The sequence below is a fragment of the Thrips palmi genome, unplaced genomic scaffold (genome assembly GCF_012932325.1).
Source record: "Thrips palmi isolate BJ-2018 unplaced genomic scaffold, TpBJ-2018v1 HiC_scaffold_10, whole genome shotgun sequence".
Classification (NCBI taxonomy): domain Eukaryota; kingdom Metazoa; phylum Arthropoda; class Insecta; order Thysanoptera; family Thripidae; genus Thrips; species Thrips palmi.
The window spans coordinates 14,128,329-14,149,198 of NW_023144621.1; the positions used below are offsets into that span (position 1 = coordinate 14,128,329).

At 54.8% G+C, this 20,870-nt stretch overlaps 1 protein-coding gene across 1 annotated transcript in view; it reads right to left on the reverse strand.

The window, feature by feature from the left end:
* Positions 1-947: 947 nt before the first annotated feature.
* The window catches only part of LOC117639050 (DNA-binding protein D-ETS-6-like), a 20,175-nt gene continuing 252 nt past the window's right edge, over positions 948-20,870 (reverse strand). The window contains 8 exon segments of the mRNA XM_034374407.1: positions 948-1,004; positions 1,080-1,137; positions 1,871-1,921; positions 2,451-2,735; positions 3,489-3,540; positions 3,543-3,725; positions 10,018-10,278; positions 20,144-20,870. The exon segment at positions 20,144-20,870 is cut by the window's right edge and continues 252 nt beyond it. Coding sequence (XP_034230298.1) covers positions 948-1,004; positions 1,080-1,137; positions 1,871-1,921; positions 2,451-2,735; positions 3,489-3,540; positions 3,543-3,725; positions 10,018-10,278; positions 20,144-20,870 — 1,674 coding nt within the window.

Sequence of the window (20,870 nt, forward strand, 5' to 3'; positions counted from 1 at the left end):
CTGTCGTCGCTCTGTCTCTCTCACACCTACACCGGACACCCCGTGAGCGCGAGAGAGACAGAGCGACGAAAACGACTCTCGGAATCAGTCTGCTGGCAGACACGAGCTATAAAGGACCAGATCGCGCTGCCTCGCCGCTTATCGGAATCCAAACAGGACAATATTGCGAGGCGGACGACTTCCCTGGAAGTGAAAAAGGTGATGGAGAGCCACCGTGTGTGGCTGCTGTCTGTCTGTATGTCTGTCTGCATGTCTGCATGTCTGCATGTCTGTCTGTCTGCATGTCTGTCTGTCTGCATGTCTGTCTGTCTGCATGTTTGTCTGTCTGCATGTCTGTCTGTCTGCATGTCTGTCTGTCTGCATGTTTGTCTGTCTGCTTGTCTGCCTGTCTGTCTGCCTGTCTGACTGTCCGCGGCACACTTGTCACCAGTCAATTCCTCGCGTGCCGCCCTGGTGCGGTTTGACGCGTCGTGGAGTGGTCGCGACGCCGCGGCGCCGCCCCGGGCCGCCGGATGTCGTCTGCGGTTGCAGGAACACGTGTGAGCCGAGGGGCGTTTTCGACGCTCTGTCTCTCTCGCACCATACGGGACGCGCCATGAGTGCGAGAGAGACAGAGCGACGAAAACGACTCCCCGCGTCAGTGTGCCGGCGGACAGGCGCGGCTGCCTTGCCCCGGGCTGCCTCGGCTCGGCTTCTGTCGGGTTTCGCTTGAGAAACGAATCGTAACTAAAATAGTTGTAAAACAAGATTGAAACAACTAATGTAAAGTTAATCGACTTGACTTATTCACCACATTTTCTTTGGTAACTTAGCATAGGCTCGGAAGTTGTGTGAAATTTTTGGGAATGGAATGCAACAAATATTTTGTATAACAATATTTATTAACGAAGACATGTATATTTACAAAAAAGAAATCAAAAAACAATAATACGCATTTTGTCGTGTTCTTATGATACAGTAGGAAAAGTGGGTTGCCACTTCCAATAACGATCAATGATCTTGTACTATAAAGAGATTCAACAAAAAGTACGAGAAAGAGTATTACATCGCACAGCTGTGCACCGTTACAATCTAATTGCTTGACAGGACAACAAGTTTAAGTTTAATTGAAAAAACATTGCAATAAATCCCTTGTTCCTAAAAGCACGAAAATCACATTTACAGAGAATTCAGCACTCTGATATCACTAGGCTCGAGGTTTTATACTTTAATATCTTACGAAGGAAATATTTCTGGGCAGGCAGGGGGAATGTTCGCGATTGCTCAAAAATGTGCAGAACGCTTGGCAGATCATTATGAAGTAATTTGTAAACATTTATTTTAAAACTAAGTCTCTTGTGCCGCATCAATATAGTACTTTGTTTTTAATTATAAGTCGAGTGCTGCCTAGAAGAAAGTTGCACTACCTACACCGGTGATGTGAGAGAGAAACAAAAGTGGTTATTGAGGTACATGGTTTCCTACAGACTTTGGAGCTCCAACTTACAGGCCACAAAACGCTCCAGGAAACTAAGTTTAAAAAATAATTTGTACAGTTTGCAGTGTGGCGCGTGAGCCAGGCTTTTGCATTCAAGTCAGGTTATCAGAAACAGTCAGTTCGCGTTAGGAAAATTGCAGGACAGCTAGTCGCTTGCTTATGAGATCCGTGGGGAAAGTCCTCGCAGTACGCTACGAGGGTGGCGCTGGGGGCGGTGGGGGCGGCGGGGGCGGCGACGGCGACGTGGGGGCGGCGTACCGCTGCATGGAGTAGTGGCCCCAGTAGGGCGGCGGCGGGGGCGGCCCGGGGAACAGGATGCCACCCGCCGCAGCCGCCGCGGCCGCCGCCATGGCGTGGTGGTGATGGTGATGGTGGTGAGGGTGAGGATGGTGCGGGTGGAGGTGGGTCTGGGGGTGGGGCGTGGCGGGCTGCCCGGGGGAGATCCTGCAACACAAACAGGTGCACGTCTCAAACCGCAGTTGGAAATAGGACCCACTTCTCCCTTGCAAGAAGTTTCATTCATCAAACAGCTGCTCATCAACAGCAGAGTGGTCTTGAGCGCAGTCTTGCCAATGCCTCTCGCTGCACTGTGAAGCAGAAGACCGGTGGAGGCGGTCATAATTCTAGACGCGTTTTGAGCTCCAGAGCTGCTAAACAGGACTCGAACCTAGCGCGTGACCCCACAGACAGATTCCTCGTTGGGAGAGCAATCCATTGGCAGGGTCACACATTCGGTTCGAGTACCACCTAGCGACTCTGGAGCTGAAAACGCGTCTAGAATCTTGGCCGCCTCCACCGGTCTTCTGGCTCACTGTGCGCTGCGGTCTAGCTCCTCAAGTCAAGTCTAGGACCCTAGCGCCTGCCGCGGTAGGCCGCACGGGCGCAGCCGCGAGCGCCGGGTTGCCCGCCCCGTCCCTCCGCAGGCGCTATCCGTGCGCTCGGCGCGGCTCGGCGCGCTGGCTTGCCCGCTTACCTGGAGCTCTGCAGCTTGTGCGGGTACAGGGCGGAGCCCAGGTCGCCGGGGTGGTGCTGGTACTTGGAGGGGTAGGCGCTGAGGGGGCTGCCACCGAGAGTGGTGGTGCCGAGGTGGCTGGAGCCGAGGGCAGGCCCCCCAAGACCGCCCCCCAGGCCGCCCCCCGCCGCCCCCGCGCCCCCCTGGGCCTGCGCCTGGCACGCGAGCATGAGTCCATGGAAGTCGAACTTGTAGGCGTAGCGCTTGCCGTGGACCTTGGTCATGATGTTCTTGTCGTAGTAGTACCTGCAACAACGTTTACCAATTTCATATCATTTTCAGAAGCTTGTCTGTTGTTCGCGTGCCGGGTGTGTGCGTGGCCGAAGAAATTCGCCTCGTTGAAGACAGAAAATCAAAATTCCTTTCGTACAGTGTGTTTCTTCTTTTTTTAATACGTTCGGCAGACCCACCATTTGCGCAATCTTATTAATGTGACCCGCTTGTCAGGTTGTCGAGTCGGTCTGCTTTTAGAATAACAAACCGCCGCACAAGCGGCCTGCGCTTCTCGGAAGAACTTTTGGATCCAGTCCTGGCTGCTGGGCCGGCTGTGCCCTTTCGCCCTGCGTGAGCCCTTCGCACACGCTACCAATTATCGACACTGCCAAAATAGGGTTATTGTTTTTGGAAACACCTTGCTCCAACTTACAAACAGCTGACGTTTTCTTTTAAAAAAATATGAAAAGAAGTCTTGGTTTCTGATTTTCCCAGGAAACCTGTAGTAAAGACTTAAGTGATTTCCAGGGAGTTCCTGGGTAAACCAGAAACCATTTTTACCGTGGTTAGACGGTTGCGCATTTTTAGCGAAAACTGACATAGTGAATGTGTTCACACAGTCATTTATTTTCAAAGCATTTTTTTTAATATTTGCTTTTTATGTGTCTGTATTGTGTTATTTATAATTTTACCCATTGCCGACTCTCCATTGTACTGTACCATAGGCATTTTTTTTTTCAAACTTAAATTTCAAATTTTATTTTATTTGAAGTAAGTGAAACTCACCTGAGGGCGCGGCTCAGCTTGTCGTAGTTCATATTGGGCTTGCTCTTCCGCTCCCCCAGCGGCGCGCCACCTCGTCCGGGTCGCCCAGCTTGAACTCGCCATTGGTCCCCTCCCAGCAGATGAGCGGCGCGTTGGACGAATCGGCGAGCAGCTCGAGGAGGAACTGCCACAACTGGATCTGCCCCGAGCCCTGGGCCACCAACCGGGAGGAGGCCGCGTTCAGCAGCTGGTACGGGTCTGCGGGACAGAGAGAGAGTGGCGGGGCCGGCGTCAGGCGGGCGGCAGGCGGGCGGCAGCGCGAGAGCAAGCGAGAGAGGGCGAGGCGGGGCCCGGCCGAGCGAGTGAGAGGCGGACCGCGGGGCGCAGGGGCTTCGCAGAGCGAGAGAGAGCGGCGCGCCGCGCACAGCCTCGCCGCGGCCAGGACGGCCAGGGCGCACGCGCGGCGCTCGGGGGCGTGGTGAGTCGCTGGCGACGCCGGTGGAGTGGGGGGAGGCTGGAGGAACAGGACCACCAACTTGGTGGGGTTTGCAAATTAATCGCTGCTAAGGTGGCGGTCCTGGTGCGTGATGGCCCAATGAGAACAGGGGGACAGCATCAGAGCGAAATGACGTCAAGTTTCACGTGAAAATGTACCAAATTTTGATGAAAATCGTTCAATTTGAGGTCATTTTTGACATTAGTTTACAAGAAAAGCACTATGCTTCGACGAATTTAACTAATTTCAAATTAATATGGTTTTTCATAAATGAGCTCTTGTATTCTAAATCCCTCGGGACATTACTTTGTCTAACGACTTATGCAATTTGTAAGCACATCCGACGATGAGACAGTTTCGTTCCCGCCAGGCGACTAGTATTGTCCGACGCCTGCTGCTATTTGGACTTTTACTAGACGCCTTGCCTCACCTGCCAGGTGGGATAACATGGTTTCACTATCGGGTCTGCTTAAAAATGCACAATCCATTGGACAAAGTCACGTGCCATAACATTTGGTGCGTGGAAAAATTGTGTAACTTTTCACTGTAATCCAATCTGTATTTTCGGAGAAAATAGCCACCCTTTGTCAGTTGCAATATTGTACCATTTAATGTCGTTTAAGGGTCTCGTTCTAAATGATCGCAACACGAAACGTCCTTTCTAGCCTTAATAGCTAGATCAGCCACTTTTCTGGCAATCACCCCTTTCTGGAACCGCTCGCCCCCGGGCAAGGACGATACCACGGACCCCTTGACAAACGGCTCGTATTCTATTGACGGCGCTTCGTTCTGGCCAACCCTTTCGGTTGGGGTCGAGGAGCGGTGATGGGGTCATCCGGGGTTCGATCGCCGTCCCCGCCGAAAACGTCAACAAATCCCTTTATCTCCTCTCCGGCATCGCGTGGAAAAAGTGGCGAGGCCGCGGCCGGGATTCGAACCCAGGATCTTTGATTCCTTCTCTGGACAGCTGGCCGGAAGCCCTACGGTGGTGTGGCGAGGATGTGTGTGGCTTCACTCTCATCAAGCACACTCATTGAAAAGGACCGGCCGGTCAACAGTGGAAACGTCCTGAGGGGGAGAAGAGGACCGTCGAGAACGGGCTGCCGAGGCTGCCGCAGTCCACGCGAAAGGTCACGAACGAAACTGCAAACAGGGGTGGAACTTACAGGAAAGAAACTACCAAGAACGGAACTAACAGGAGGTTACACTGATAGAAAAAGTACAAAAAGTACGAGACAGGTCTGGTCTATTATTTGCCTGGACCGTCAGTAAGCTTGCAACCTACGTAGGCACCGTTCATGTTTTCCGCACCAGTTCACGGAGATCTTTCTGGAATTCTTCTTCGGAATCCAAACTGCCAAACTGCGGAATTTTGAACAGTGTATGGCGTGTGTCGCGGACCTGAAGTGATGACTCTAAAAAGTAGTTGAAGCGAGAATCGCTCGAGCTAACAAAAACTGTTGCGTGAAGATGCTAAACAAGCTGTTGCACGAAGATGCTAACTGTTTACCTTCGAACATGGAGATGCATAGGGACAGCATGGCTCGGCAGCGCGCGGCGCGGGCCGCCCCTACGTCCGCGAGTGCGTGAAGAAGGATTGCCGATGGCACCGCTTCCACGACATGGCCGCAGAGAAAGGAGTGAGCTTAGACTTGTTGGTATCCGTGCACAGCCTGGGATAGAGGCCGCCGCCTCACATGACGACTTAGTCAAGGTGTTGTCGGGCTGCTTCTGGACTACACTGGGCCGCGCGCGAGTATCACGAGTGCCGCGAGCCGCTGCTGGGGATTGCAACGCACTGGCGCGACCACCAACTTGTTGATGGAGCGGAGGGAGACTGAGGCGCGACGCCCGCTCCGCCCTGCAGCATCCCCTGGAGGGCGACCCCCACCACGACGCGGCGCCACCCCGCCGCCGGGGTGGGGGTGGAAGGGTGCCCGGTTAATTGAAAAACTAAGATCGGCGGATCAAGTTATTTGATTCTAGAAAGGATCAGTTTGACACCCCTGTTGGATTTTCAAGGCATCACACGTCACAAAAAAATGTTATCCAAGAGAAAATTTTGGACTAAGTTCGGTTTAAATAAGTTTTCGGTTTTAAGTCAGTACACTAATCAGGACAACGTCACACAACCCTAGAAGAAACCATTCCAAAACAACACGAAGGTACTCTAGGTAGTGGCAGTGCTCCCCACCCCAGACGTACGATTATGAGGGTGTAACCACGCGCCGTGCTGTGGCACGCTGGGGTGAATAATCACGGTCTAGTTGATGATGATCTCGCGCGTGCAATTCATAAGCGTGCTGGCGGCGGCCAAGCACCGCGTCATCAAGATGTCACGCCGCCACTCGGGGGGTTAATGATGTGGGCCTTGCGGCCAGAGTGGCGCGTTTTGGGGTGGAGTGGTAAAGCCGAGTCGCAGGCAAGTGTCAGCAAGTTGTGCAACATTTCAGGTAGACGCTTCATTAATTTTACTGGCGGTCAGTGCTTGAAAAAGAGTGCGAGTGAGAACTTGTGTACCGTGGCGGCAAAGAACTACCATGCTGCTGGCGGTTGTCTAACTGCAGACACTGTAATCACACTGTAATCACTAAAATATCAGCCTGGCCCTGGTGAGTTCGGACAAAGTCATCATTGGGACGCTTTCAAATCGGCACTCAGTGCACGGCAGAGCCTCTTCTCTCCTTTCCTGAACTCATTTTGAGGTAGCGCCCCAGCTGCCGTGGCAGAGGCCTCCTCTTTGACAAATCGGCGGCCGGGCAGGTCGGCCTGATGCCATCAGCAAGCAGTGCGGCCTACCCTTGCCTGTCGACCTTTCTTCTTTAATTGCCCTTTCCGCAGTAAATGGCCTTCTTTTCCGGCTGACGTACACCTCCCTCCGGACTGCAAGGGGCCGCCGGCTCTTTCTATTATGGGGTGTTCTGGCGCCACGCAGTAAGCGGTCCGAACCCCACCTGAATACCAAACAGTGGCAAGCGGCGCCGAGCTCAGCGGGATATCGCGGGGAGTGGAAGCCGGGGTGGAGAGAGAGGCTCGCTTTCGACAATTCCTCCCTGCAGTTCCTTTCTCATCTGACCCACTCACGCAGAGGCAAGTTTTGTCAACTTTGCCCCATTTGACGTCACACTGATTCCTATGACTTCCCTAGCTGTTCAGCATACGGGTGTTCACATCTATTGCTTTCAACTTAATAAGACGAAAACTGTCCTCGTGTTTGAAGACGCTTGGCAGTAGACTCGCCGAGATAGGACGCCACGACGAGGTGCTCAAGACGCGGAGCCGTAAACCAAAACTTGATTAAACCGTCGAAGTGCCGGGCAAGTGTGTGCCTGCTAAACCGTGCGGTATTGGCGGTAAAGCGACCTATGCTTGCTTTATGTAGCGTCTCGCAAGGAGATGACGGTGAACATCCAGCAGGACGGAAATTTCGAGGCATTCCAGGAGGTATAGCAAATACACTAGAACTTTTGCAATGCCCTGTTTAGCATAGGAACAGAACTAAATTGGTTAGGTTAGGTTAGGATAACTGGAAGAAGATAGTTGTAAAAATCGGTGAGCCTAAGTTCTTGACAGTGCGGGCGGCCTTTTTTGCCCTCGGTGACCTCCACTTGACGCAGACGCACGCCGCCCTCACGACCTGCGACCCCCTGCCTCTGGCTCCAGCCTGGCTCCAGCCCAACGTTCTCCAGCGGGCGACTCCAGCCTGCCCTGGCCCGCTCCGCAGCCTCAGCCCGCGTGGATACGGGGAGACCTTACGCTAAAGCCCCGCCAAGCCCCTCGCATGATAAATGACTGTTTAAAACAACGAAGATGGCTATAACGCACCCTCTTCCTCCCACCCCGGGACTCCCCCACCCCCTCACTTCATTGTGCAGAGCGGCCGCGGAGCTTCGCGCAACTACTGTGTCTCTGCGGTGCACCTCTCACCACCACCGGGTGTTTTTGTTGTTCTTTTAAATTGCTGTTTTGCTAGCCTAGCCAGGCAGTGACGCGATCGCTTACATTGAACAGGGATTGACCTTTGAGACTGGCAGTGACGCAAGGGCTGAAGTGATTACAGAAAACGCATCCCCACCTGGGCCACGTCCCGCCCCATCATGACCCCCTGCACTGCCCTGCCCCTCCTGACCCCCCGGTGCTCCTGAGCAGCTCCGATATTGTATTCTTGATTAGATGGTTCCTCCAACGGGAAGCGAGGGAAAGGCGGGGGATTTGCTCACCTTGGCTCTGTTTCCTCTTTCTCCGCCGCCGGATCCTCCTCTTCCTCCACGCCCCATTCTCCTTCCTGCTCTTCGTTTTGCACGCTACCTTCCTGCACTTCTCGTTAGGACCTGACGTTCAGAACGGGTGGTTTTTTTTTCAGATGCATGCATTGTTATTCAGTTCTCTTTCAGAAATTGATACTTGACACCCTCCTACCCTTTGCTATTTGCGAGCTGTGTCCGATGCGAACGGACCCACAATCGGGTGGAGGACTCGGGTTCTCTCCGGTCTGGCGACCTTATTAATTGGGGCCCTTCGGCCGCCTCCGGTCCACCTCCGGTCGCGTCCAGGGGGCGTGGCCTCGGAGCATCCGCAGCGTTTAACCCCACCGGGGGCGGCCCGCGCCCTCTGGCCTGCGCCACGGCGCCACGGCCCAGCGCAGGGAGCCTGGAGCCTCCGGCCTCCCCCGCCAAGCCCCACCCTGCTCCATATGGATGGTGCCCGGAGATCAGGCCGGGATCACTGCGTCTCTTCACTCGGCCACCACCGCGCTCGCTCCCTCTCACTCCCCCATGTACACTCACACTGACGTGCACTCTCGCAGCAGACCGAAACCATGCACACCCTCGCGACTGCAGAACGCTGAACCAGTTCGCAGGCCTGCGATTTTCTGGCTCGGACACCTATCGTAGTAAGAGCTCCCCATTGTAACGGGCTGCCATCTTGGCGGTCCCCATTTCTACTGTCTTAGAAAACTCAAGCTTTTGCCAGTCCAAAAGTCACTCGAAACTAGAGGTTTTCAGGGAAGCCGAGGCAGCGAGCGGCCAGGCGACGACGGCAGGGGTCGGCACGGCAGCGCCAGCCGTAAAAGGTGACAGCGGGGGGCCATATTGAGGACCGGGGTTAAAATATAAATAAAAAGACCGAGTTACGAGCGGGAGCTCTCCAACCACAGAGCGGTGGCACAGAGAAAGGGGGGGGGGGGCGTGCTGCGGGGAACGTTGGAAGAAAAGAGACGACAAAAGTGGATTTGGGTCGGAAAAGCGCGCTGCTTATTATTGAGGCCCTATTGGGGCGCCGGACTTAAACGCGCGGGCTCGGCGTGCTTTTGTGCGTCCGTTTGCTGGCGACGCTCTGTCCGACTCTGTCAGCACGCGCGTTGACTGGCCATAAATTCCATAGGTGAGGGGTGAATTCGCTCACGGCGGGGCTCTCCTCGACGCCTCGCCTGTCTCCAGAAATCCCGCTCATATCACATAGAAAGATATGAAAATCCCGGGGCGGCGCGGCGGGCCAGCGCTGCCACTGCTCTGCGAAACCCTTGCGGAGATAAACTGGTGTACTTGCGCTCTCGCGCCCCAAATCACGACTTGGCTTTTCCCGCCAAAATTAACGGCCGATCGCCGTTTGGGCTAGCTGTGTGTTGGGGCAATTGTTGTCGGAAATCCTCCCGGCCGTGGCGAGCAGGGAAGGCCGGGCAAGGCCAGGCCGGGGCAATCACCATGTTATTGAATAAATTGAGTCACTCGCCTCACCCCTCACTGTGTAAACACTGCATGGCTTGTAATGCGATTCAATCCACAGGGATTACCAGCGCAGTCTCTCTCCCACCCCCTCCCCCACCATACTACCCCTCCCTCCCACGCAACAGAATAGCAAGGTGCCAGGAGTCAAGCCAGTCAAGCTGGGCCCTATGAACTCACAAAGCCATCTCGCAGAGCGTTCGCCCACCAACAAACTCTTTTACACCAGGTGCTTTAAAATTGAAAATAGGTCCCTGAATGTGATGCGACTCCTTCAACTCTCGGCCAAAGGCAAAAGTAGCGCTTTTAATGCCTATTTTGAATTTACCTTCGCTGAGCGCGGCCACGTCGTCCTCCAATGGCGACGTCGCTCTGCCGGTGGCCTGGAACAGCGTGTGTGCGAGGTGCGAGCGCAGCAGGCGCGCGGCCCGCGACGACCCCGACCGGGACTCGAACCCGGGCCCGTCCAGGTCCAGCAGCTCGGCGCCGGTGGAGGGGAACTTGTCCGCGTCCAGCGGCGGCAGGTGGAACTCCTTGGCGCACCAGCGCAGCCACGTGGCCACGTGCGTCGACGTCCATGTCTGCGGGTCTGCAACCAAAACAACAACGATCAGCTCAACGAACAATCAGTTCAACAACAATAACAATTAGTACCCCCGACAACAAACAATAAAAAGTTGGACATCAATTTCCCAGCTCGAGGCCCACAAAATCGGTTCCAACGGGAAACAACAATGGGAGTTGACGTTCAACGGAAAAATCAGATCTATGATCGCTGCAAAGCCAGTCGTAAGTTTGCTTGCCACAAATTTGGCAAGCCCTTTTGAATGCCAAAAATTGGCAAGCTTGGCCCGGAAATACTTCCCAGCTGGCCAAAATTTGGCAAGCTTTTTAAGACTTTCGGTCAAAGCTTGTCAAATTTTGGCATTCAAAACGGCGTGCAAAATTTGTGACAAGCAAACCTACCACTGACTTTGCAGTGATGACAACAACAATCAGTTCAACGACAACGATATTCAGGCGCGCAGAAATATTGTTTTCCCTGACGGAGAGTGGCACGCGGGCGAACACGCACAGCGGCTGCAACACCGAGCAGGTCGCAAAACTGCAGTGAGTTCCGCGAATCCGCCCCCCTTCCCCCGCCCCTCCCCAAACCGACGCGACGGGCGAAGGGATAAGCGCATGCACATCACACCCGGATCGCCCGCAATAACACATCCAGCCGGCGGGAGGGAGGGAGAGGGAAAGGGGAGACAGCGCCGCGCGCGCGCACTCGGCACGCCGCCGCCGTACGCAGCGCGCCGCAGCGCGCTCTCTCGGTCGATTACCGCAAACGACCTCAGTGATTGTAGGGACACTCACACAGGCGCGCGCACGCACACAGACACGCCAGGTGGGCCCGCGGACTCTCCCACGCTCACTACCGACTTTGCTGCAGCTCTCCTGTCTCTCCCTGGTCGCCCGAGGCGCCCCAGGGCGCTTCGGAGAGCAGCCCAAGGGGTACTTTACTTACTGTGGCCTGCTGTCCGTCGCGCTGCATCGCCCGGTCGTGTCCGAACGGTCTCGCTCTGTCCCTCTCGCACTCTTCGGCCGCCCCGGAGCGTGCGAGAGAGAGAGAGAGAGAGAGAGAGAGAGAGACAGAGAGACAGAGAGAGGACAGAGAGGCCCGAGGCGCCTGCCGGTGTGCCACGCCCCTCTCCGTCTCACTCCCCCTCACCTCTGCCCGACCCGATCATCGCGGAGATCAGTGGGCAGTCGCTGGCTCTACTCCCGTGCCGCGCCGTGCCGTGCCGTGCCGCGCCGTGCCCCACACCGAATCCTTACAGCCACTTACTCGCCCGGCTCCTCCGGCAGGACACATAACCGCCGCGGGCGAAAAGCGTGGTGAGCTACTCGCGCTGCGTTCCCACGGTCACTCCGTTTCGGCCCGCGATCATTTTTTGGCTCAATTGGAATCGTGCAGCGCCTATGGTCGCGCTCGGCGAACACTTGCAGGATGAGTCACTCTAGGATACGCAGCGCGCGCCCTAGGACAGCCGAAGGCTGGGTTAGTCTAGGCGTAGAGTTGTGGGTTGGGGGCGCCTTAATTATTTTACAAAATTACACACTTAAAACCTTACAAAGTATTTTGAGCATATGCTCAGTGCAAACTAATTTACTTTGTTATACGAAGAAATAGTTCGTAAATTTCGAAGTATTTTCTTTGTAAGCTTATGTATGCTCAAAATACCTCGTTATAACAAGCTGCTTTTCTTTGTAAAGCCTAAAATAGACGAAAAGGTTTTCTCAGTGCGTTTAGTTTTATTAGCTATTTGAGGCAACCTTAACTTAAAAACGCACCTAACAGAACAATACTTGAACGTGGTGTCAGCTACCTTATTTATATTTTTGATGGGCTTATATTGGTTTAGCCCTAATAAGACTTTTGCAAATTTCCAGGAATCTCAGACCGAGTAAGATTATGGCGGTTGCAACCAGCAGCTCCATCGCACTTTTTACCGCCGCAGGTTGCCGTGCGTGTCACGGGCCGCCGGGTCGGTGTTGCGCTGCAGTGTGAGAGAGACAACGACCCGGACCTGAGACAGATAGTCGTCGGTCCTGGTGCCCTCCAAGGCAGCCAGGCCGCCGGCCCGGCGTTGCGGCGCGGTTCCGAGAATCGGCCAGTGAATCACTCCCAACGCAACGCGAAAAGGAGCGGGGCCGAGCGTGCCGAGCCGAGTCAAACGCGCCGAGCCGAGCCGAGTCAAACACGCCGAGCCGAACGCGCCGAGCCGAACGCGCCGAGCCGAACGCCGGGCGCCGAGTACCGAGTCGAGCCGAGCGTTCCCGAACGGGCCGATCGGTGGCGGCGACTCAGGAAGGCCGGCAAGTCTCAGACCTCAAGGCGAATCGCGACCAAATCTCGCACCGGAAACGGATCTGATGAGGAGGCCCGTCTCGTCTTCCCGCGATTCGATTTTATTTTTGTTTTTTCGGCGCGGCTGCCTGTGGCGGCACTGAGTCAGATCGGCTTAGCGAGGGCGCCGTGCGCGGCCGGCAGGCGGCGCGCCGGTCGCGGTCCATTCATAAACCGAAACGGCGAGTAGCCTTGGCGGTTGGCCCACGCTGCCTTCACGCTGCCTCCACGGCCCGCGGCGGGGCGCCGGGCTACAGTGTACGCGCTCGCGGAGTGTTACTGCACATTACGCGGAGATGGGACGGGACCCGTCATCCATTCATTCGCTCCATCGGGTTTCCGTTCCGGTTGGGCGTGAGAACAGTCGGCTCAACCTTAAATTCATTCATTCATTCATTCATTCATTCATTCATTCATTCATTCATTCATTCATTCATTCATTCATTCATTCATTCATTCATTCATTCATTCATCAATCATTCGTTCATTCGTTCATTTATCAATCATTCGTTCATTTATCAATCATGTGTTCATTTATCAATCATTCGTTCATTCAACGATCATTCGTTCATTCATTCGTGTATTCGTGATGGCCATTCATTCATCTTTCATTCATACATTATCCGTTCTTTCGTTCATTCATCGTGACAACTACAAAGTAGCTCAGATACGTTACAGCGTGAAAGTCTTGATCTCGCCGTCATTCATCCATTTCGCGTATTGCCTTCACCGAACGCCCTTCTGTCCGTTCGTCCGTTCGTCCGTCTGTCTGACGACCGCCGTGACGTCGTGGATCGTCGTGACTCACTAGTGACGTCGCCCCAGCTCGGCACGTGACGCTCTATGAACGCCCTTCAGTCTGTCTGTCTGTCCTCAGTCTGTCCATCCGTCTGTCTGTCTGACCGCCGTGACGTCGCGGATCCTCGTGACTCACTAGTGACGTCGCTCCATTCATGGCTCGTCTCGTCACGTGACGTTCTAGGAAGCCCGGCGTACTCGAGGCGTTGACTTGTTGGGGCGGGTCCGGCCGCAATGCCGTCACACTGCAGTGTCGTGAGCCGAGCCGGGCCTCGAGCCGGGCGAGCTGCAGGAGGAGCAGTACAGTGGCCAGGACGTCGTGCCAAGAATACCGTCGCGGGGGCGGAGCAGCAGACTCATTCCGAGAGCTCTGTCTCTCTCGCACCTGTAGGGGAAGCCCGATGAGTACGAGAGAGACAGAGTGACGGAAACGAATCTCGGAATCGATCAGCACTGCTCAGCAGGCGTGGGTGTGAGTACACGGAGTGCGGAGTACACACACAGGTGGCCTAGGACCTCAGCATGACTTGAACGCAAGTGCCAAAACCCGCTTCCGAGAAGGGTTCTCCTTCCTTGTCAAAGCACACCGCCCCGGCAAACGTTGATGCCGAACACGCTCTGTCTCTCTCGCACTCCTGGGGTTGCGAGAGAGACAGAGGGCTATATCCAGATATTGTCACGTAACTCGCCGCTCGCGCCGACCGGCTGGAGAACTGGAGCCGGATGCCGGCAAGAATGTTCCCAGGCACGGGCCGCCAGCGCTCCGCCACGCCCCGTCTTCGCCCCGGGCGGCAGTTCACCTGGAGGCTGCAGGAGCCTCCTGGAGCCTCCTGGAGGCGGTCTAGCTCCAGGGCGACTCCAGGAGGGAAGCACATTCCAGCGCCATACGGCATTTTATCGGGAGCGGACTAATAAAGGAACGCATCCGCGGCTCTTGTTGTTGTTGTTTTTGTTTATCTTGTCCCAAATTGTAATAACGAGTTGCATTCCGTTTCTCACGCCGAACACGTACGGCGGCACCAGGAATGCGTCTCGGTATGGTATGGCATGGTGCTTCCCTGCCCTCCTTCCCCCTCTTCCACCTTCTTTTTCTTTCATGTGCTCTCATTTCGAAAATCTGGATCAACGTTTGGACTCAGATTAGTGAAAAAATGGATGCGTCATTTTCGGTTTTGGAGTTTCCAATAGTTTTCAATTTTCAAAGGATTCAGCGTGTCCTTGTTTAGTTATTTGCTCTTTGGATTTCGTTCGAGGACATTGGTCTAAGATTTTCTCTCAGTTTCTTTAGAATTTCAGTTTTGATTAAGGACGGTTTAAAAATTGAAACAAAAAAAACTTTTTTGGCATGTTTTTGGTATTTGTCTGAAAGAGATTTTTAAAATTTTGAGGTCCTACTAGCTCAGAGATGGATTTTTTATAATTCTAAAATAATTGAATTTTTGTCATTTTTATGTAGGAATTAACTATCGGTTATTCTCTTTTAAAATTGAGCGAGGCTCAATCAGCTGACTGCCGGCTGCGGCGGCAGCAAGTGGGTGACCACTGAGGTGCAGCGACTCGTCACCCCGACGGTCCAGTCTCGCAGCGATGAATCACCTCTCTGGAAAGCGCGCGGGAGAGAGAGAGAGAGAGAGAGAGAGAGAGAGAGAGAGAGAGAGAGAGAGAGAGAGAGAGAGAGAGAGAGAGAGAGAGAGAGAGAGAGATACGCAGAGAGAGACGGGTGGAGCGAGAGAGACGGAGAGAGGCACCGCGAATGAATGGGAAGAACGCCCTCTCATCATGGCAGTATTTTGGTCCGAGGCGTGTCCAGGTCCAGGCGGTGCGGTTCGCTCCGATCGCATAGCTTGCATTCCAGCGTGACGCGCTGGCCCGGCCCTTTTTGCGCGCATGCCTCATTCACATTCACATTGGTATACCGTGCGTTTCATTCGAGCCCTGTTTGAGGGCCGTTGGAGCTCAAATAGGTGTCCACATGTCACCAGTAAGGGTCAGTTGGGGTAATTATGGGACACGGGGTATAGATGGGACAGCTGATTCTTGGTCAAGATTTGACATGTTAGTACTCATGCCAAACAAAATGTTATTTTCACAATAATAGCATCACATTTATGGCACGAGTTCAAAATTGTAAAATCTTGACTGAGAATCAACTGTACCATTTTAACCCCTATGAGTACCTCAACTGACCCTAGCGAGAGAGTCGTTTTCGTCGCTTAGTCTCTCTCGCACCCATGCGGGATGCCCGGGGATGCCCGCCATGAGTCCCAGGGAGGCAGAACCGGGCAGAACTACGAAAATGACTCTCTGAATCTGTGTGCTGGGGTGCGTCGACGGGAGTCGAACCCGGGCACTCCGCCGGCACCGCAGCGCGATCGACCTCCCAGCCGACTGAGCCACGCGCGTCCTGGATTCCCTGCACACGAAATAACAGCACTCGGTGCCCGGTAGGTTCCCGCCCTGCAATCGGGTGAATCATAAGACACCGTGAATGAGAGGAAGACGACGATCTCGGCACATCCGCCGGCGGACCGTCTCTGTCGCACTCACGGGGCGACCCCCAGGCCCCGCAGGGGTGCGAGAGAGACAGACTGCTCGGAACCGCTCCGCTGGCTCCGCTGCACGTCCCGGTGCATGTACCCCAGTGTACCCACACCCGGGCCGCAAGAAGACCCCAAGTGCGGCACGGGGCGGTGCCGAGCGGTCGCTCTGTCTCTCTCGCACCGCCGCGGCGCGCCCCGCGAGTGCGAGAGAGACGGCCTCACGTCCTCGCGATCTGTCACGGCCGCGGCGCGGGATTACAGGACGAGGGCCGTGAATCCGAATCCGTCATTACTCGTCACGCGTGTCCGCGGTGGGTCCGCGGTCGGCGTGGACAGGTGGGCCCACTGCTGGAATGCGCGGCCATTCCGCGAACCGCCGCCGCGGTCCCCGGAACGCTGGAGGCGCTGGGGCCACTCATTCATCGCGCGGCTCCATTCATTCGAGCTGGGCGGCCACGGCGGCCACGTCATGGAAGAGTGGGGGGCGTCGACGCCGTGCTCCCGAGGACGCCGCCGGCCCCGTTTCTGCGGTCTCTCTCCTCCCACTCGACGGCGGCGGCGTGCGGCGCCGTCGGTGACTCAGTGCACGGCATGCTTGGCCGCGGCCAGCGCACGGTTTCTCGGTGTGCCTGCCGCCGAGCAGACCGCCGCCGGCGGCCAAAACTCGAGACGCGTTTTGGGCTCCAGAGTCGCTAAATGGGACTCGAACCAAACGTGTGACCCCACCATTGGATTCCTCGTTCGAAGAGCAATCCGTTGGTAGGGTCACAAGTTCGGTTCGAGTCTCGTTTAGCGACTCTGGAGCTCAAAACGCGTCTAGAGTTTTGGCCGCCTGTGCCGGTCTTCTGGCCCACTGTGCACCGGTGCTCTAGCGCCATGGGTGACACACAACACAAGGCACCTGGCGCGGCGCCAAGAGCCTACCGCTACCGCCCTTGGCGACGCGCGTATGTCGTGTCCGTGGGGCTTCCCTGGGGTTCGGGGTTCGAGACCGGCCGCCGCCTGCCGACACGCCTCGCTAGCCGCGTGTGTCTTCGTGTGTGTGAGTGTGTCTTCGTGCGCGTGTGTGTTGCTGCATACGGAGGGACACGCAGTGGAAAGCCCGCGGTGGTTGATGATTCAACGGCATGATGAGGTCCGTGAACCTGCCTTGACAGTGGCCCCGCGTGTTTTTCCCCCGCCGCGTTCACTGCACGACGGCCGAGCGCGTAGAAACGCCGACCCCGCAACCTCGAGAACAGGTGTTCGAATCCCGGCCTTCCCGGGCTTTTTGTGCGTCTCCTTTGCGGCACTGCATCGCTTCATTAAAGGCATAACCCGCTTTCGGCGAAGGCGGTCGCGGTGACGCGTTGTGAAACAGGACGGCGGGTTAAACATGTCGGCGATTCGGCTTTCCGTGTAAAAGCCGGCGGTCTGAAAGGCCTTCTCGTCGCTCTGTCTCTCTCGTACCTATGCGGGACGCCCATGAGTGCGACAGAGACAGAGCGGCGAAAAGGACCCTCGGAATCAGTCTGCTGGTTTTATTGGCTTCTTTCTGCATTCTATCTCCTTCCCGAGAAAACTCGCGCTCGTGTGTGTCCACGCGCTGGACAGGCGGAGGGAAGGGGGGAGGGGGAGTGGAGAGAGATGGACCGTTGTGGGCTCGGCTTGAAGAAGGTTGTCCTTCCGCGAATTGTATTACTTTGAGATGCCCGCCTCATCCTGCAAATAAGCAATGAGGCGCTAATTTGACTAAACTTCGTTCGACTCTCGAGGGTATTTCAAGCCGGGATGGTTCGGGTCCGATCGCCCGAAATTTGCGCGTCACTATTGGCGCAACCTTCTTGCAAATTTCACGAACGGACAGCGAAAAAAAAGTTGAGTGATTCATCAAAGAAGGGCTGTTCTTTTTTTACTCTTTTTTTTTGTGCGCGACCTGCGGCAGGCCTGGGGCCGTTCCGGGCGAAGGCTCACCGGAAGGAGAGGAAGCAGATGGCAAAACAGGCTGCAGTGATTCACCCAGGAGAAGAAGAAGAAGAAGAAGGAGGATAATAGTCTGAATCACGGAGTCTATTTCGCGAGCCGCGAGCCCTGGGCCAAGTCGGCTGACTAAGGAACGGCAAAAAATAATTTTCATCTGTTGCCTTTGTTGAACTACGGAACGGTCACTTGCCCCGATGTGCTTCGCAAGTCGTCATATGTTGCATGGTAATTTATTTTTTAATATGCAAATGTTTTGCGTTGGCTGCACCTCATGAGTATTTTGGTACTGACTCTTCTCTACCCTGCGTCCATAAAAGTTTCCTATACAGTATTAGTATGCATGGAAAAGAAATGACCGAGTGCGTCTTTTGTGTGCCTGGTCCGCCTGGTCACATCCAAGACCCCGTTGCAGTCGAATAATATCATCAAAAACAAATTTCCTCAATTATTTCTTTTATAGTGACGCTTGTTACCTCTGAGTTTTGACATGCTCATGTGTCCTGGTGCGAGCAGTGTCCTGGTTCTCTCAGAACTGAATAATAAATTTTAGACTTTACAAAGAAAAGTAGGTAGTAACAAAGTATATTAAGCATACATTAGCTCACAAAGAAAATACTTCGTGACTTACGAACTATTTCACGCCCAACAAACAAAATAGTTTCTACCTTACCTATGCTACCTTCTTAAGGTTCTAAGAGTGTGAATCATTTAGGAGTTTTAAAAACTGTCAAGAAAAGCAAGCCGCCGCGCGCTGCGGTGCAAAAGTGACAAATTCTCGCCCCTTTTCGTCGCCGCCCCGTTTGACTTAGTTGAGTTGACGCGCGCGACTCCACCATATTGCAGTGCAGCTCTCTGATAAATTCTCCGGTCCGCAATGAAGCGGCTCCAGATTTATCACGCATCTTTCTGGCGCTGATCCGCGCAAGCCGCGGCGCGCGCACGCCTCATATTTCGCACTTGAAATTTAATTAAAAATGGAAATGCGACGGTGGCGCCACCGGCGGCGTCGCGGTAATGAGCGAAGTTGCGGCGCGGGTGTACCTTAAAGGATTAGGGGAGTCAAATGGGGCCGCAGTGGCGCAGCGCCACGCGGACGGGATTTCGGTCAACTACCAACCTGCGAATCGGAAAAAAGGCGGGACTCGAATCGGACTTGTGACCCCACCAATGGATTCTTCGTGAAAAGAGCGATCCAATGGTGGGGTCACACGTCCGATTCGAGTCTCTTTTGACTGAATAGGGGAACCCATTTGGTTCTCGTCAAGCTTGAATCAAGCAAGTTTTTAAGATCATCCTCTGCGTACACTCTAAATGCTTATGGACTTTGTGATTTTAAGTGTACATAAATCAGGTACAATTTTATGAAAAAAAAAATTGCAGAATATGGGAATGTTGTCCCCAATTTATGTATCAAATTTTATAAAGCTTACTCATGCACGTGGCAATAGTTATGGACAATGAAAGTCCATAAACGTTTAGTGCGTACTGATGGCCTCTTCGTTTCAAAGCGATCCATCGACACAACCACGCGTTTGATTCGAGTCCCATTTGACGGATGGAAATGTCTTCAACTAGTCAACAGCCCAACGCGCACACACGCAAATCGAGAGTGCAAACCCGGCAATCATGATCTTTTTCCCTGAAGGTATCTGTCTCGCTGCCCCTCTTTCTTTGACGGAGATCGCAGCCAATTAAAGTCAACCCTTGAGACCGCCCTTCCTGGAACGTGTCCGCCGCACTGCAACCTCAAAGGGTGCGAACCGCCTTGCATTGCTACTCGGAAAAAAGCGGTTCGCGGAAAATGCAGATTGCATTATAAATTGCGCTGCCCCGACGGGCATCATCTGCAGTGATCACTTCGTTGTGAAGGATAATTTCTTGTTTTTGTTTCAGTGTGTGTGCGGGTGGTTGGGGACTCACATTCGCATCGTGAACAACTTAAGCCACCGTCGGAGGTAAGTAAATACAATTCCCACGAACCCTGTAAACCCCGCAAACCACAGTGGACGACAGTGGGCCAGAAGACCGGTGGAGGCGTTCAAAATCCCGGACGCGTCTTGAGCTCCAGAGTTACTAAATGAAACAAGACCCGAACGTGTGACCCCACCAATGGATTGCTCTCCGAACGAGGAATCCATTGGTGGGATCGTTCGGTTTGAGTGATGTTAAGCCAGAGCGGCTCAAAACGCGTCTAGAGTTTTGGTCACCTCCACCGGTCTTCTGGCCCACTGTGCAAAAACGACCTGCTTTGGACTCACCGGAGGGCAGGGAGGCGTCCTCCTCGCTGGCAGGGTCGTCTTCACTATCACTGTCCTTGTCCTTATCACTGGACCTGACGGCGGCTTTGGCTCCTGTCCTCTGCGCCGCCGGCTGAGATCCTTTGCTCCTCCTCTTCGTTTTTCTATCACAGACTTGATCACTGATTGTCGCACTCGCGGTGGAGCAGCCCGGGTCCGACAGGCTTTGCGCGAGGCGCCGGTTCGTCCTCAGCTCCGTGAGGGTGACGCTGCCGGCCGGGCTGGGGGTGGGGGCGGGGCTGCAGCTCACAGTCTCCAAACTTTGTACTGACGTTGGCGCCGAGGCGGGGCTGGCGAATGCGACGCAGTCCTGGACAGCAAAGTCTTGAGCTGGACTGGCGAAGTCCTGAGTGGGGCTCGCGAAGTCTTGAGCAGGACTGGCGAAGTCCTGAGTTGGGCTAGCGAAGTCTTGAGCTGGACTGGCGAAGTCCTGAGTGGGGCTTGCGAAGTCCGGGCTGGCAAAGCCCGGGACAGGGCTGGCGAAGTCCTGGGCTGGACTGGCGAAGTCCTGCACCGGGCTGGGGAATTCAGTCTCCTGACTCTGTACTGAGGTGCGCCCCGACGGCTCCGAGGGACTGTACGTCACGGGCGTGATGTCCTGCCCGGCGTACAGCCCCGGGTTCACGACGTCATACAGCTGCCCCGGCGGCGACATCCAGGCGGTGTCCTCCAGGGCGTCCTCCAAGGC